The following is a 15,420-nucleotide window of genomic DNA, read 5'->3' as shown; positions in this document are numbered from 1 at the left end:
TCCTGCCTCAGCCTCCCTAGTAGCTGGGACTACAGGCACCTGCCACCACGCCCAGCTAATTTTTTGTATTTTTAGTAGAGACGGGGTTTCACCGTGGTCTCGATCTCCTGACCTTGTGATCCGCCCGCCTCGGCCTCCCAAAGTGCTGGGATTATAGGCGTGAGCCCCCGCGCCCGGCCAATAAACATTTTTAAATGACCAACCAGGTTAACAATTAGGCAAATGCACACTGAAACGGCAATGAGCTACACACCAGAATAGCAAAAAAATTTTACATCTGACATCCAAGAACGGATGAAGATGTAAAACGATGAAACTAATACTGCGATTGAGAATATAATTTGTTACACCCACTGTAGACAAGTGTGGCCTTCACTTCTAGGTATACATACCCTGGGAAACTGGCACAAACACATCAAGAGATATACACAAAAGTTCACAGCAGCAGCATCGTTAGTAAGAACAAAAATCAAAAACTGGGCCGGGTGCGGTGGCTCACACCTGTAATCCCAGCACTTAGGGAGGCTGAAGTCAGGAGTTCGAGACAAGCCTAGCCAACATGGTGAAACCCCATCTCTACTGAAAATACAGAAATTAGCCGGACATGGTTGCATGCACCTGTAATCCCAGCCTGGATGACAGAGTGAGACTCTGTCTCAAAAAAAATAAAAAATAAAATAAAAATAAAAAACTGGAGATCACCTACATTTCCCATCAACAGAACAGATAGATATGTTGTGATACAGTCACACAATGGAAAAGAAATCTTAAAATTATATACATTTTTTTCACTAAAGGAAGGCAGATACAGGCCAGGCATGGTGGCTCATGCCTATAATCCCAGCACTTTGGGGAGATGAAAGTGGGTGGATTGCTTGAGCCCAGGAGTTCAAGACCAGCTTGGGTGACATGGCAAAGTCCTATCTGTAAACAAATTAGCCAGGTGTGGTGGTGCGCACCTGTAGTCCCAGCTATTCAGGAGGCTGAGATGGGAGGATCACCTGAACCCTGGGGAGGTTGAGGCTGCAGTGAGCTGTGACTGCACCACTGCACTCCAGCCTGAGCGACAGAGTGAGAGCCCATCTCCCAAAAAAAAAAAAGCCAGATATAAAAGTACACACTTAGAATAACTCCATTTCTACACAAAGTCTACAGACACGTCTAAGGGAAGTACTCTCAGACACAAAAACAAAGCAAAGCAAGGATATCTGTTACTATCATAAAATGCAACCATCGTTAACTCTATGAAAGGTCTGGGGGTAGGAGGGGAAGGTGGGGAGGGTGATCAGGAAGAAGCACACAGGAAGCCTCTGGGTGCCAGCAGCATTCTGACTCTCCATCTGGTTGCTTCCCACAAATGTGTTAAACTTTTCTGCTATGTTTTGTGTACTTTTCAGGAGCAATTATTTTATTTCACAATTAAAAATGTCAATAAAAAACTACAGTTGACCCTTGAACAACTGCATATGTCCGCTTATACTCAGATTTTCTTCCACCTCGGCCACCAAAGACAAGACCAACCCCTCTCTTTCCTCCCTCTGAGCTTACTCAACATGAGGATAAGAATGAGGACCATTATGATGATCCACTTCCACTTAACAAATAGTAAATCTATTTTCTCTTCCTTATGATTTGCTTAATCACGTTTTCTCTAGCTTGTTTTATTGTAAGAATGCAGTATGTAATATATAAAACATACAAAACGTGTTAACCAACTGTTTATGTGATCGGTGAGGCTTCTAGTCAATGGTAGGCTATTAGGAGTTAAGTTTTTGGGCAGTCAAAAAATATATGTGGATTTTCAACTGGCCAGGGAGTCAGCGCCCCTAGCCCTCACGTTGTTCAAGAGTCAACTGTAGTTAGCCGTGTAGAACCAAAACAATGTAGTTTAGTATCTGGGAAAGGCCTAGTCTGGTAAGCAGGTACTTTCACGCATCTCTACCCTTGACAGACAGGCCTTCCAGTACGATGACATCTAAAATAAAAGGGAGAGCAAGGGATGTTATGTGTTCTGTGTTAAGTCGAACAGTTTTAAAGGTGAGGAAACAATCTCAGCAGAACTTTACAAGTCGCCACGTGTCAATGCTTACCACCTCAGCGTACCTTCACTCGTAATTCCTTCAGAGGAGGAGGTAACAGGAGGCCTCGAATCTGGGTTACGATGGGCCCTTCCACTCCAGGGACAATGATTGTATCTCCTTCCTTCAAACGTCCATTGATCAAGATGACATCTATCGTGGTGCCCATCCCTGGGAGAGCTTTAACCTAAAAGACATTATTAGAAAGAGAAAGACATACATACAATGCACCATGTTCATTAAATCTAAAAGTAGTCAATATCCTCCACTCAAGGAACTTGCCATTTAAAAAAAAAAAAATACAATAAACTGAAAATTTGATCATTACCTCCATCACCTGTGCCCTCAGCTCTTCACAGTGTGCAAGTCTCTTGCTCAACATGGTCTGAGTTAACTCGACAAGAAGGTAGATCAGACTTCCCATGCCATCACCAGTATGTGCAGAGGTAGGTACCAAAGACACAAAAGTGCGGGGATCTTTATTCTCATAAAACAAAGCAGCATTCAAACCCTAGGAGCAAAAATCATCCAAAACGCCAGGCTGTAAAGAAAACGTATCTGGAATAGGTGTGACTAACTAGGAGGCGAATGAGCAAATGGCTCATCATTTTGAAACTCCTCATAAAAACTAAAAATGATCATGTATATTCTATAAGCACTAACTGTATTACAGCAAAGTCGTTCTAAGTCAACTCAGTTTTCTAAATTAAAGTATTCAGACTGCAAACAAAAAGGCGAAAAAGGAAGAAGAATTTTAAAAAAGTCATCGCTGTCAACAGAGGAAAAGAACCAGTATTAATGAAAACACTGACTTCATTATAAAGATAATATAATAAATATTCTGAGATAGGCTCTTCAGAAGGAAGGAAGGCCTTCTTACCTGCTGTGCAAATTCTACAATAATAGCCTTTGCTCGCTCCTCAAATTCATCTTTTGTATTCTTTTTCTGCTTCTTTAAAGTAGCAGCCACATCAGAGTCGGGACTCTTTTTCCAATCATATAACCTATCAATCTGAAAAAGTTTTTTCATGAGAAAGATCTCTAAAAAATTCAGAACATTCAAGAATTGTATTAATAGCTCCAGAAAATTCCTCATGTATGTCTCATATATACAGAACAGTGTGACTTACTTACTCATACACTTGATTGTACCAAAAGCTCCTTTCAGACTGCTTATCGGCACCTGCTCTTAAATTAGAAACTGCTGCAGTACCATGCTGCCCTGTTAACCTCCGTGAGTTCCTAAGTGGCTGCCATTTGTTTGCAAAAGATAATATCCTAGAATTATCCTAAGACTATTAATGTATATTGTTGAAATCCCAAAACAGTTTTTGTAACAGGAACAATCAATCCCAGCAAGTACCATCACTGTAAAATTATATACCAAAAACTTTTAAAATGTATATATATTTTCTGTCTTAGGGAAGAGCCTATTTTAATTGTTTTATTGCTCAAATTAGGATTAAATCTGTTTTGTTAATGACAGAATCTATTTTCCCTCACTTTTCAACAAGAGAGATAAATGAGCATAGAAGAAATGAAAAATACTTACTAGCCAAACAACCAACCAACCAAAAGCATAATCTGGGGACTGAGTTTAGGGTGATCAAATAAAGAAGCAGACGAATCTGAATGCTACTAAGGAGACAAATCAGTGGGAAATGACAGATGTTAAAATTAGAATAGGAGGTCCTTAGGATATTTATAAACATGTTCAACACCTTTAAAGGAAAAGCCTGAAGCTTGTAAAGCTAAATAATAAAAACATGTCTAACTAGTACTTAGAAATTAATACCTTTAAATGCTTATATCCAAAAAGAGTATCAATAAAACCAAAAGCTAATTCTTTGAGATAATTCAACTCCTGCACATTCTTTCAGAAAACAGAGGAGGAAACACTTCTCAACTCATCTTATGAGGCCAAAATTACTCTGATATGAAAATCAGATAAAAAGCATTACAAGAAAACTACATATGCATATCACTCATGAACACAGACACAAAAACAACAATGAAACATTACAAATCAAATCTAGCAATATATCAAAAGGACAACAAATGACAACCAACTAGGTTTATTTTAATAATGTAAAGTTGGTTTAACATTTTAAAAATTCAACAGTAATTATGTTGCTAACAGAACGAAGGAGAAAATCCACATGAACATCTCTAAATATGCAGGAAAAGAATTTGACAATATCAACAACCATTCATGATTAAAGAAATAAAAACATAAAGCACTCTAAACAACCTAGAATAGAAGGAAACTTCCTCAAACTTAATAAAGGGCATTGACAAAAAAAAAAAACAAAAACCTACAGCTGACATCATACGTAAGGGTGAAAGACTGAGCACTTTCCCCTAATATCAGGAATAAGGAAAGGATGACGTCTACTGTCATTTCTTCTATTCAATATTATTTAGAAGGTCTAGTTAGCACAATAAAGAAGAAAAAGAAGTAGAAAGCATGTAGATAAGGCGGAAAAACTGCATTTATAAGCAGATAACATAATCACATACACAGAAAAACCCACATTAATTACAAAAGAAGATACTGGGCCTAATCAGTGAATTTAACAAGGTCACAAGATACAAACTGAATGTAAACGTGATAAACAGCTGGAAATCCAAAAAATTTTCATGCTATTTATAATAGCATTAAACCATGAAATACTTAGGAATAAATTCAGAAAAATATGTCCAATGTGTGAACAATAAAACTACAAAATATTGCCAAGAGAAAGTAAAGAAGGCCTGGCCAGGCATGGTGGCTGTCTTAAATCTTAGCACTTTGGGAGGCTGACGCAGGCAGATTGCTTGAGCCCAGGAGTTCAAGACCAGTGAGATCTTGTCTCTATTTAAAAAATAAATAAAATAAAAAATAATTTTAAAAAATGGTAAAGAAGGACTAAGTAAATGTACAGAGATACCAAGTTCACTGATCAGAAGATGCAATATTGCTAAAAGAGCCAATTCTCTCAAAATTTATCTACAGATTGAAACGCAATCCCAATCAAAATCCTAAAAGGCTTTCTGTGGAAACTAACAAGCTGATTGAAAACTTTATATTGAAATCCAAGGACCTAAAATAGCCAAAACAATACAAAGAAAAACTAAGTTGAAGGATTTACCACTACCAGTTTTCAAAACTTTACTATGAAGCTATAATGAGACAGGGTAGTAGTGGCATAAGAATGTATACAGAACAATGGAAAAAAGATAAATTCTAGGAACAGACATATATGGTCAACTAATTATTGACAAAGATTCCAAACTAATTCCATGGGGGAAAAAATAATTTTTTCAGCAAAGAGTCTTTAAATAACAAAATATTTCTATGGAAAAAAAGTAAACCCTGACCTCACACTACATAAAAAAAGATCATCAATCTCAATGTAAAAGCTTAAACTATTAAACATTTGGAAACACCCGAGAAAAATTTAATGAACTTGGGATAGGAAAAGATTACTTACATAAAACACAAATCACAAAAAAATTAATTGGGGCCAGGCATGATGGCTCATGCCTGAAATCCCAGGACTTTGGGAGGCCAAGGTGGGCGGATCACTTGATGTCAGGAGCTCAAGACCAGCCTGGCCAACATGGTGAAACCCTGTCTCTACTAAAAATACAAATTGGCTGGGTGTGGTGGCATGCACCTGTAATTCCAGCTACTTGGGAGGCGGAGGAACAAGAATCACTTAAACCCAGGAGGCACAGGGGCAGGGGGCTGACATAATGCCACTGTACTCCAGCCTGGGCGACAGAGCAAGGCCCTGTCCCCAAAATAAATAAAATATAAAAATTAATTGCATTTCACCAAAATCAGAAATTTCTTCTCTTCAAAACACACTATTAAGAAAAGGAGGCTGGGCGCAGTGTCTCATGCCTGTAATCCCAGCACTTTGGTTGGCCAAAGTGGTGGATCACTTGAGGCCAGGAGTTTGAGATCAGCCTGGCCAACATGGCAAAACCCCGTCTTTACTAAAACACACATACATAAAACACACATACATACACACACACACACACACACACACACACACACACACACACAAAGAAAAAAGAAAAGAAAAGAAAAGAAAAGGAAAGAAAAGAAAAGAAGCCCTAACCGAGTGCGGTGGTGCACGTCTGTAATCCCAGCTACTCGTGGTTTAGGCACAAGAATTGCTTGAGCCTGGGGGGCGGACATTATAGTGAACCAAGAGTGTGCCACACTGCACTCCAGCCTGGGCTACAGCAAGAGACAGTCTCCAAAAGAAAAAACAAACACACACACACATACACACACAAAAACAAAACAAAGAAAATGAAAAGCCAAGTCTCAGACCATAAGAATATATCAGCAGTACATACAAGCGAAAAAGGAGTTGTTTTTTTTTTTGAGACAGAGTCTCGCTCTGTCGCCCAGGTTGGAGTGCAGTGGTGCGATCTCCGCTCACTGCAAGCTCCGCCTCCCGGGTTCACGCCATTCTCCTGCCTCAGCCTCCCTAGAAGCTGGGACTACAGGCGTCCACCACCACACCGGGCTAATTTTTTTGTATTTTCAGTAGAGACGGGGTTTCACCATGTTCGCCAGGATGGTCTCGATCTCCTGACCTCGTGATCTGCCCACCTCGGCCTCCCAAAGTGCTGAGATTACAGGCGTGAGCCACCTCGTCCGGCCAGGAGTTATTTTTTTATTTTTACTTTTTTTGAGATGGAGTCTTGCTCTGTTGTCCAGGCTGGAGTGCAGTGGTGCAATCTCGGCTCACTGCAAGCTCTGCCTCCTGGGGTCACGCCATTCTCCTGCCTCAGCTTCCTGAGTAGCTGGGACTACAGGCGCCTGCCACCACGCCCGCCTAATTTTTGGAATTTTTAGTAGAGACGGGGTTTCACCGTGCTGGCCAGGATGATCTCACTCTCCTGACCTCATGATCCACCCGCCTCAGCCTCCCAAAATGCTGGGATTACAGACATGAGCCCCGTGCCCGGCTCAAAAAAGGAGTTATATACATAGAACCAGAAGTATAAAGAACTCTTAAAACTCAACAGTAAAACAACAATCTAATAAAGAACAGAGGATTTTGAACATACTTTTCAAAGAAGCAGATATTGTCATCTCTCTCTAAGCATAAGTACATGAAAAGCTGCATAAAGCCATTAGTCACTGTGGAAACAAACTAGACCACAATAATTTAGCACTCAACTACACACCTACTAGAATGCTGAAGGTAAGGCGAGTATTCACAAAGATATGCAGAAACGGGAATTCTCAACAGATAAATGGATGAAGTGCGGTATTATTCGGAGAGTGGACTAGTATTCAGCAATAAAAAGGAAAACCTTTTATACATGTAATGACAACATGAATAAAGCGTAGTAACATGAGTAACAAAAAATGCCAAACTAAAAAAATTACATACTATATGATTTCATTTATATGAAATCATAAAACAGGCAAAACTAGTCCGTATGACACAGAAAGATCAATACTAGCCTGGGTTTAGGGAGGGCAGAAGAATGACTGCAAAGTAACATGAGAGAACTTTTTTGGAATGACAGTGGTTGTAAATTTGTCAAATTAAAATAAACACTTAGCATGGGGTGCATTTTCTTATACATATGCTTGTATTATATTGTAGTCTATTAAGTGTGTGATAGCATTATATCTTTTTTAAAAAAGCAATGTATACACCTTAATTTAAAATACTGCTAAAAATGCTAACAAACTCCTGATTCTTCAACAAGTCATCATCTTTTTGCTGGTAGAGGGTCTTGGCTCAATGTTGACAGCTACTGACTGATCAGGATGGTGGCTGATAAAGGCTGGGGTGGCTGTAGCAATTTCTTAAAAGAGACAGCAAAGAAATCTGTCCCATCAATTAACTGATTCTTCCTTTCATGAAAGACTTATTGGCTGGGTGCAGTGGCTCACGCCTGTAATTCCAGCACTTTGGTAGGCCGAGGCAGGCAGATCACCTGAAGTCAGGAGTTCAAGAACAGCCTGACCAACATGGAGAAATCTCATCTCTATTAAAAATAAAAAATTAGCTGGGCGTGGTGGCGGATGCCTGTAATCCCAGTTACTCGGGAGGCTGAGGCAGGAGAATCGCTTGAACCCGGAGGCGGAGGTTGCGGTGAGCCGAGACTGCGCCACTGCACTCCAGCCCAGGCGACAGAGCGAGACTCCGCCTCAAAAAAAAAAAAAAAAAATCTATCTGTAGCATGCAATGCTGCTTACAGCATTTTACCCATAATAGAGCTTTCTTCAAAACTGTAGTCAATCCTCTCAAACCCAGATACTGCTTTATCAATTAGGTTGACTGCTATCCTAAATCCTTTTTTGTCATTTCAACAATGTTCACAATATCCTGACCAGAAGTACACTTCCACCTCAAGAAACCACTTTCTTTGCCCACCCATAAGAAGCAGCTTCTCATCTGTTCAAGTTTTATCTTAAGATTGCAGCAACTCAGTTACATCTTCTGGTTCTACTTCTAATTCCAGTTCTCTTGCTACATTTCTACCACACATCCACAGTGACTTCCTCTACTGAAATCTTGAACTCCTCAAAGTCATACATGAGAGTTGAAATCAATTTCTTCCAAACTCCTATCAATGTTTATATTTTGTACTTTTATGGATCATGAACAGAACTCTTCATAACATCTAGAAGGATGAATCCTTTCCAAAAGGTTTTCAACTTTTGCCCAAATCCATCAGAGGAATCTCAATCTATGGCAGCTACAGCCATACAAAATGTATTTCTTAAGTAACAATACTTGAAAGTTGAAGACACTCCTTGATCCATGGGCTGCAGAATGAATGCTACATTAGCAGGCATGAAAATATTGTGTGTCTCCATCAGAGCTTGGGTAATCAGGTGCACTGTTAACAAGCAGTAATACATTGAAAGCAATCTTCTTCTCTGAGGAGTTGGTCTCAACAATGGGCTTAAAATATTCAGTAAACCATGCTATAAACAGACGTGCTATCATCCAGATTTTATATTTCCATTTATAAAGCACAGCAGAATGGATTTGGCATAATTCTTAAGGGCCCTAGGATTTTCAGAACGGTCAATGAGCATTGGCTTCAACTTAAAGTCACCAACCACATTAGACCCTAACTAGAGAGTCAGCCTGCCCTTCAAAGCTTTGATGCCAGGCAGTGACTTCTCCTCTCTAGCTATGAAAGTCCAAGATGGAATGTTTTGCCAATTGAAGGCTTTTTTGCCTACATTGAAAATCTGTTGTTTAGTGTAGCCACCTTCATCAATCATCTCAGCTAGAGCTTCTGGATAACTTGCTGCAGCTCCTGTATCAGTACTTGCTGCTTCACCTTGTACTTTTAGGTTACAGAAACAGCTTCTTTCCTTAAACGTCATGAACCAGCCTCTACTAGTTTCAGACTTTTCTTCGACAGCTTCCTCACCTTCCTCAGCTTTAGAATTGAAGAGAGGGCCTTGCTTTAGATTAGGCTTTAGCTTAAGGGAGTGTTGTGGCTGGACTGATATTCTACATGCAACTCCTCCTTTCACTTGAACACTTACAGGTCATTGTAATGTTATTAATTGGCCTAATTTCAATACTGTCTCAGGAAACGGGCCCAAGGAGAGAGACAAGGGAACAGCTGGTGGCTGGCGCAGTCAGAACACACACAACATGTATTGACTAAGTGTGCCATCTTATAGGGGTGTGGTTTGTGGCACCCCAAATCAATTATAATAACAAAGATCATTTATCCCAGATAACGGTAACAGATGTAATAATGAAAAAGTTTGAAATATTGCAAATTAACAAATGTGACAAGAAGTGAACACGTGCTGTTGGAAAAATGGCACCAATAGACTTAATACACTTGCTTGATGCAAGGCTGCCATAAACTTACAATTTTTATTTAAAAGGCTGAGCGTGTTGGCTCCCGCCTGTAATCCCGGCACTTTGGGAGGCCAAGGCAGGCGGATCACAAGGTCAGGAGTTCAAGATCAGCCTGGCCAATATGGTGAAACCCCGTCTCTACTAAAAATACAAAAATTAGCCAGGCGTGGTGGTGGGCACCTGTAGTCCCAGCTACTTGGGAGGCTGCGGCAGAATTGCCTGAACCCAGCAGGCAGAGGCTGCAGTGAGCCAAGATCGTGCCACTGCACTCCAGCCTGGGTGACAGAGCAAGACTATGTCTCAAAAAAAAAAAAAAACTATACACACACACACAAATATCTGTGAAACACAATATAGTGAAGCACAATGAAACGAGCTATGCTTGTATGTTAATTATACCACTTTTTTTAATCACAAAAAATTAAGAAACGTGTTTTCCTAGGTTAATTTTTCAGAAGGCGCACGTACCTTATTGAGTGCAACAATGAAGGGACATTTTTTAGATTTGAGAAGGTTGATAGACTCAATTGTTTGGGGCTCCAAACCATGCATAATATCAACTACTAAAATGGCAATGTCACAAAGAGAGCTTCCTCTATTTCTCAGATTACTGTGGAAAAGAAGGAAAAGATCTGTAAGTAGAAAATCTTGAAATACTTTTCTTAAAACTTCTAAACTTCTTTGGTAAAACCCAAACAAGAGTATATATATTAAATTGTTCAAGTACTATTAGCCCTTAAATTGCCAAATGCTCATATAACAGTCACTTGAATCGACCTCAAGTGGAATGAGCTAGTTTTAAAACCAACTAATATTTCTGATAATTTTACTGACCAAGTTTTCTGTGTTAAAGAATATGGGCAAGAGACAACAGCACAATATTCCACCTGTAATGGGTTTTACAGGAGACAGGCCTGGCATGTATTAGCATGTTTTCTGCCCTTTAAAGCAATAAAGACTTCCCTCTATAAAAAACAAGTATTCAAAGAAAACACTACTAAATCAATGAAGTACAAAGGAGGATTGGTAGTTATAGAGATCAAATTACTACTCAAAGGTTAATGACTCCACTGAACTTTTAGACTTAATGGATTCAAGTAGTTTGCTTGATGAGAAAAGACTCAAATTGGTCTTACCTGAAAGATTCATGCCCAGGAGTATCAATAATTAGCATTCCTGGAATCCGTACATTCTCTCTATCAAACTAGAAACAGTGGGAGGAAGTCAGACATGAAAGCTTCTTTACAAAACAATCCTTTTGCCATAAAACTCTGGAAGTATCACTACTCCCTTTTCCATATGAATGACTTTAAAAACAGTGAGTTAACCAGCAAAGTACAATTGTCAGGATTTTCACTAAAATCCAAAGAAATTTTAACCAAAAAAATAATTAAATGAGAAAATATCTCCTTTCTTAAGGTCTTAAAACTATGACTGTAGTCCAAGTTTGAGCAGATTATTAAGTAAGTGGTGATACAAATCACAGGGCAGTCATCTGAAATAATCCATAGAAATCTGACATGCAAGAGGTGGTTCTCAGCATTGGGAAAAGTTATCTGGTCCAATTTTAAAGCAATTCTGACTCCAAATATATCCCAAAAGTATGTTTTAAAGTAAATTTACCACACTGATCAAAAATGTTAAAGAGTAAATGCATACCCTATTGTATTCAAATAATGTCATAAATGCTTGACTTTCCGGACAACAGCACATAAATGAATGGAAATAACATTACAACTGATCTCATTTGGATATTCCCTTTTAGTCTAAAAAGTAACACTGACCAACTAATTTCACACACACACACATACACCCCTTTTTTGTATTATGCTTATCTACATTTTCTTTTTGCTAATCTCCAAATGATCTTTCAAAATTTGGTATCCTGATCTACATCAAAATAATGCAATGTAAAACATTTCAGATCTGCATTCTGGTGGTCGTAAATCAATGTTCACTGAGCACCACAATTATTTCCACTTCAGTGTCTTATATACTAACAATAAGTAATTACAATTGTCATATAAAGGTTATCCCAAGAACTTTAATACAGGCCTAATAATAATCTTGTTTCTTATGTTCTAAAATAACAGTGAGAGTTCAAGTTCTGGCAACTGATGGAATAAGGTGTTATGAACCCTCTTCTCTAGTGACTAAAACGTAGAAATATTATTTAAAATAGGAAGAAAATAAATTATAAATTTGAAAAGTTATAATTCAAAAAAACTGTTCTAAAATAAAAATTCAATACTACATATTATAATAGAACACCACAAAACTGGAAAACTCAGAACCAACACCAAGATGTAAAATGACCACATGCCTTGTAAAAAGATGAAAATCAGCTTATGATCAAACTTAACAGCAATACTTTATGCGAGAAGAAATTGGACACAGGATACTTAAAGAATGAAAATGTCAACCAAGGATTTTATATATGGCCAACTGACTTTCCAGTATAAAGGCCACAAAATAACTCTTCAATATTCAAAAATTCAAGGAATGTTAATTCTTTTAATCCCTTCCTTAGGAATTGACTAGAAGACAAGCTTCATAAAACCCAATCGCAAAGAAACAAAACAAAAACTGGAGAGACAAAACTCATAGACTCTTTTTACATGCAGAACCAAGACTAAATAAGGAATAAAAGGAGACATTAGCATGTAATAACATATGCTCTGTTTTTCAACTTATTGCTTCTCAGTTCCAAAGCTACCACGTTCACCTGCTCTGTGATAATGAAACTGAGGAATTGTTTACAAGGCCCAGTTCTCAGTCTGGGTAGTTTCTGTATTACATGAGCCTGGAACATCCTGCTATACCAGACAGCTTGAATGCAACCAAAACTAGGACAACCAGAATTGTATGAGAAAGATTCAGGAGCCAACCACTGGGCAAAGATGGGACTATCTCAGCACAATAATAACTGAAATGGACTAATGCACAGTAAATATGTTTAAATCCATTAGTTCATAACAATACAAAACAAAATCAGGCTGGGCACAGTGGCTCACATCTGTAATCCCAGCACTTTGGGAGGCTGAGGTGGGAGGATCGCTTGAGCACAGGAGTTCAAAACCAGCCTGGGCAACATAGGGAGATCCTGTCTCTATGAGGGGCAAAAAAAAGAAAAAAAAAGAAAAATCATATTGGTCACTTTTTAATTTAAAAGCTGGTTAAAAGAAGGTAAAGGATCAGGCATTAATTCTACCTTTCCTAAATAACCCATCACTGAATAATCAAATAGTAGATTAGGTAACATTTCTCTATAGAAGTAATCCAATAATGGCTGATGGAGTTCGAGTACATTTTGCAACTCCTAACACATTAAAAGGTAGAGATTATCTTAAAAAGTTGTGGCTGGAGATCTTTGATTGGAAAGCTACACCTGGAGGGCTTCTGAAGTAGCTTGCAAGGTTCTATTGCCCAACAAAGGTGACACTTAAAGGGTGATGTGCATTATACTGATTCTTTAAGTTTTACATTTATCTTACTGTGTTACATCTAACATACATAAACTGAATACCTCCAAACAAGTAGAAAAATATGGGACAAAAAGAAAAGAAATGGATTAGATTAGAGGGGAAAAAGAGTAGAGAACGAAACAAAATTTTAAATTATGGGGATAAATGGTATCAGTGTTAAAGCATGGAGGCGAATGACTAACTGTGGAATAGTGGCTGCCTCTGGGAAAGGGAGGGAAGGAAATGGAATGTGAGAGCTCCTATAATATGTAGTGTTTCATTCTTTAAAAAGAATGATCTAAAGCAAAATAGGCAAAATAATACATATTAATTCTGAATGGTGACTATATGGAGCTGTTATACTAGTCTCCATCCTTTTTCTATGTTTGAAATAGTTCATATCTTAATTTTTGTAAGAGATTAAAATATATGAAATACAATGTACTTACATTTTTAATCATCTTAGTCTGTTCATTTATAGCTTCAAGAGGAACATTGGTGGCCCCAATTTGTTGTGTGATACCCCCTGCTTCACCGTCTTGTACATGTGTGTGACGGAGCTATGAGAAGACAGCAAGTTCAGATTGGTATTTCAACATGGAAAAGATAGCAGTAAAAATAGTAAGAGATTAGCAACTTATTTATTGTAAGCAGAATTGCCTATATATCCTATTGGTCTCAAGTTTGTTTTTTTTTTTAATAAGGTACCATTCACTTCTTTTCAAAGTTCTATCAATACATATAATAGTTTCTTACTTTATCTAGAATTTTTGTCTTCCCTGTGTCCACATGCCCAAGTACGCAGATAATAGGGGCTCTTAGCTTTTCGGTATTTACATTTTTACTATGTTCAAGTCGCCGTTTCTAGGGAAAAAAAAAAAATCAAAAATTAAATATATCAAATCCTCACTATCCTTATTTTCTATTTTGCCTTGGCAAAAGAATGCCACAGCCTGGATCCAAGTTCTCGGTTGATTTGACTACACACAATTGCAATTTATAATGTGAACGTTACAATCTAATTCCCACCACAGCACCTTTGGACAAGGAAAAACCTGTTTAGATTTCACAGTAGCACTGCTGAATATGAATAGGAATACTGTAAAGTATCATTTCAAAATTTTTGAATACTTTTGTACATAGTTACTTTAATGGAATATAATGACTACGAAAGGAGTCAATCTTTCCATAATACTGACTATATAGAGCAACCCTGAATTTGTGCACATTTTTAAAATTTCACTGCAACCTAAGAATTTTAAAGATTTTTAAAGGCAATGTATTACACACTTTTATCCCATATACGAACGCTATAAAACCTCTCAAGGAGGAGACTGTTTACTTAAGCTTCAGCTTAAATAAGTATAACATGTCCTGACTTTCCGAGGTTCTACCACTCCCATGAACACCAGCAAGGGCGAGAAAGCTTTTCCTCGAACCACAGTGTGCTTCTTGTCGCATTGACCTAAATGCTTCAGCTTTCTGAGGACCAAAAACACATGCCAGCAATAGTTTTCCTTTGAAATGACCTTTCAAATAAAGTTGGCATTCAAATTAGATAAACACCTGAAGCAAAAACTATGAAGTAATGTCATTTACAAAACTATTTTTCATCTAAAAACCATTTCTGTAAGAACTCCTTACTTGCATTTCTAGTACTAGACATTAGATGTTTTGGTAGAAACTGAAACTGAAAAACTCTTTAAAATACCAAAAGTGAGATGCCAGGGATGAGCACAAAGTAGGACTTACTCACTAGCAAAGAGTAGTACCCAACCACCTCACAGTACATACAACTCAAATTCAAACATCATGACTTTATTTGACATGGTGGACAACTGCCTCTCTCTCCCACACTTAGTGAAGTATTAAAATTTTTGGAGGGCAATGAGTTACAAACTGACTCAGAAATTCTAAGTATACTGAAGGAATGACGGCATAAGAATACAAATCCCATTCCACAATGGAGATTCTGACCCAGGAATGGAGTGAATTTCAGAAAATCATAATACATAG

The 15,420-nt window shown here is 38.1% G+C and overlaps 1 protein-coding gene across 2 annotated transcripts in view; it reads right to left on the bottom strand.

Annotated features, from left to right (window-relative positions):
* Nucleotides 1–15,420, bottom strand: part of EIF5B (eukaryotic translation initiation factor 5B) — a 63,049-nt gene that overhangs the window by 7,191 nt on the left and 40,438 nt on the right. For both annotated transcript variants that reach the window (XM_011956565.1, XM_011956566.1), the window contains 7 exons: nt 14,161–14,268; nt 13,854–13,964; nt 11,077–11,144; nt 10,409–10,550; nt 2,959–3,090; nt 2,407–2,589; nt 2,104–2,265 (listed from right to left, as the gene is read on the bottom strand). In XM_011956565.1, coding sequence (XP_011811955.1) covers nt 2,104–2,265; nt 2,407–2,589; nt 2,959–3,090; nt 10,409–10,550; nt 11,077–11,144; nt 13,854–13,964; nt 14,161–14,268 — 906 coding nt within the window. The remainder of the gene's footprint in view (nt 1–2,103; nt 2,266–2,406; nt 2,590–2,958; nt 3,091–10,408; nt 10,551–11,076; nt 11,145–13,853; nt 13,965–14,160; nt 14,269–15,420) is intronic.

This window comes from Colobus angolensis, unplaced genomic scaffold (genome assembly GCF_000951035.1).
Source record: "Colobus angolensis palliatus isolate OR3802 unplaced genomic scaffold, Cang.pa_1.0 Scaffold42, whole genome shotgun sequence".
Lineage (NCBI taxonomy): Eukaryota > Metazoa > Chordata > Mammalia > Primates > Cercopithecidae > Colobus > Colobus angolensis.
This window is presented reverse-complemented; position numbering and strand designations above follow the sequence as displayed.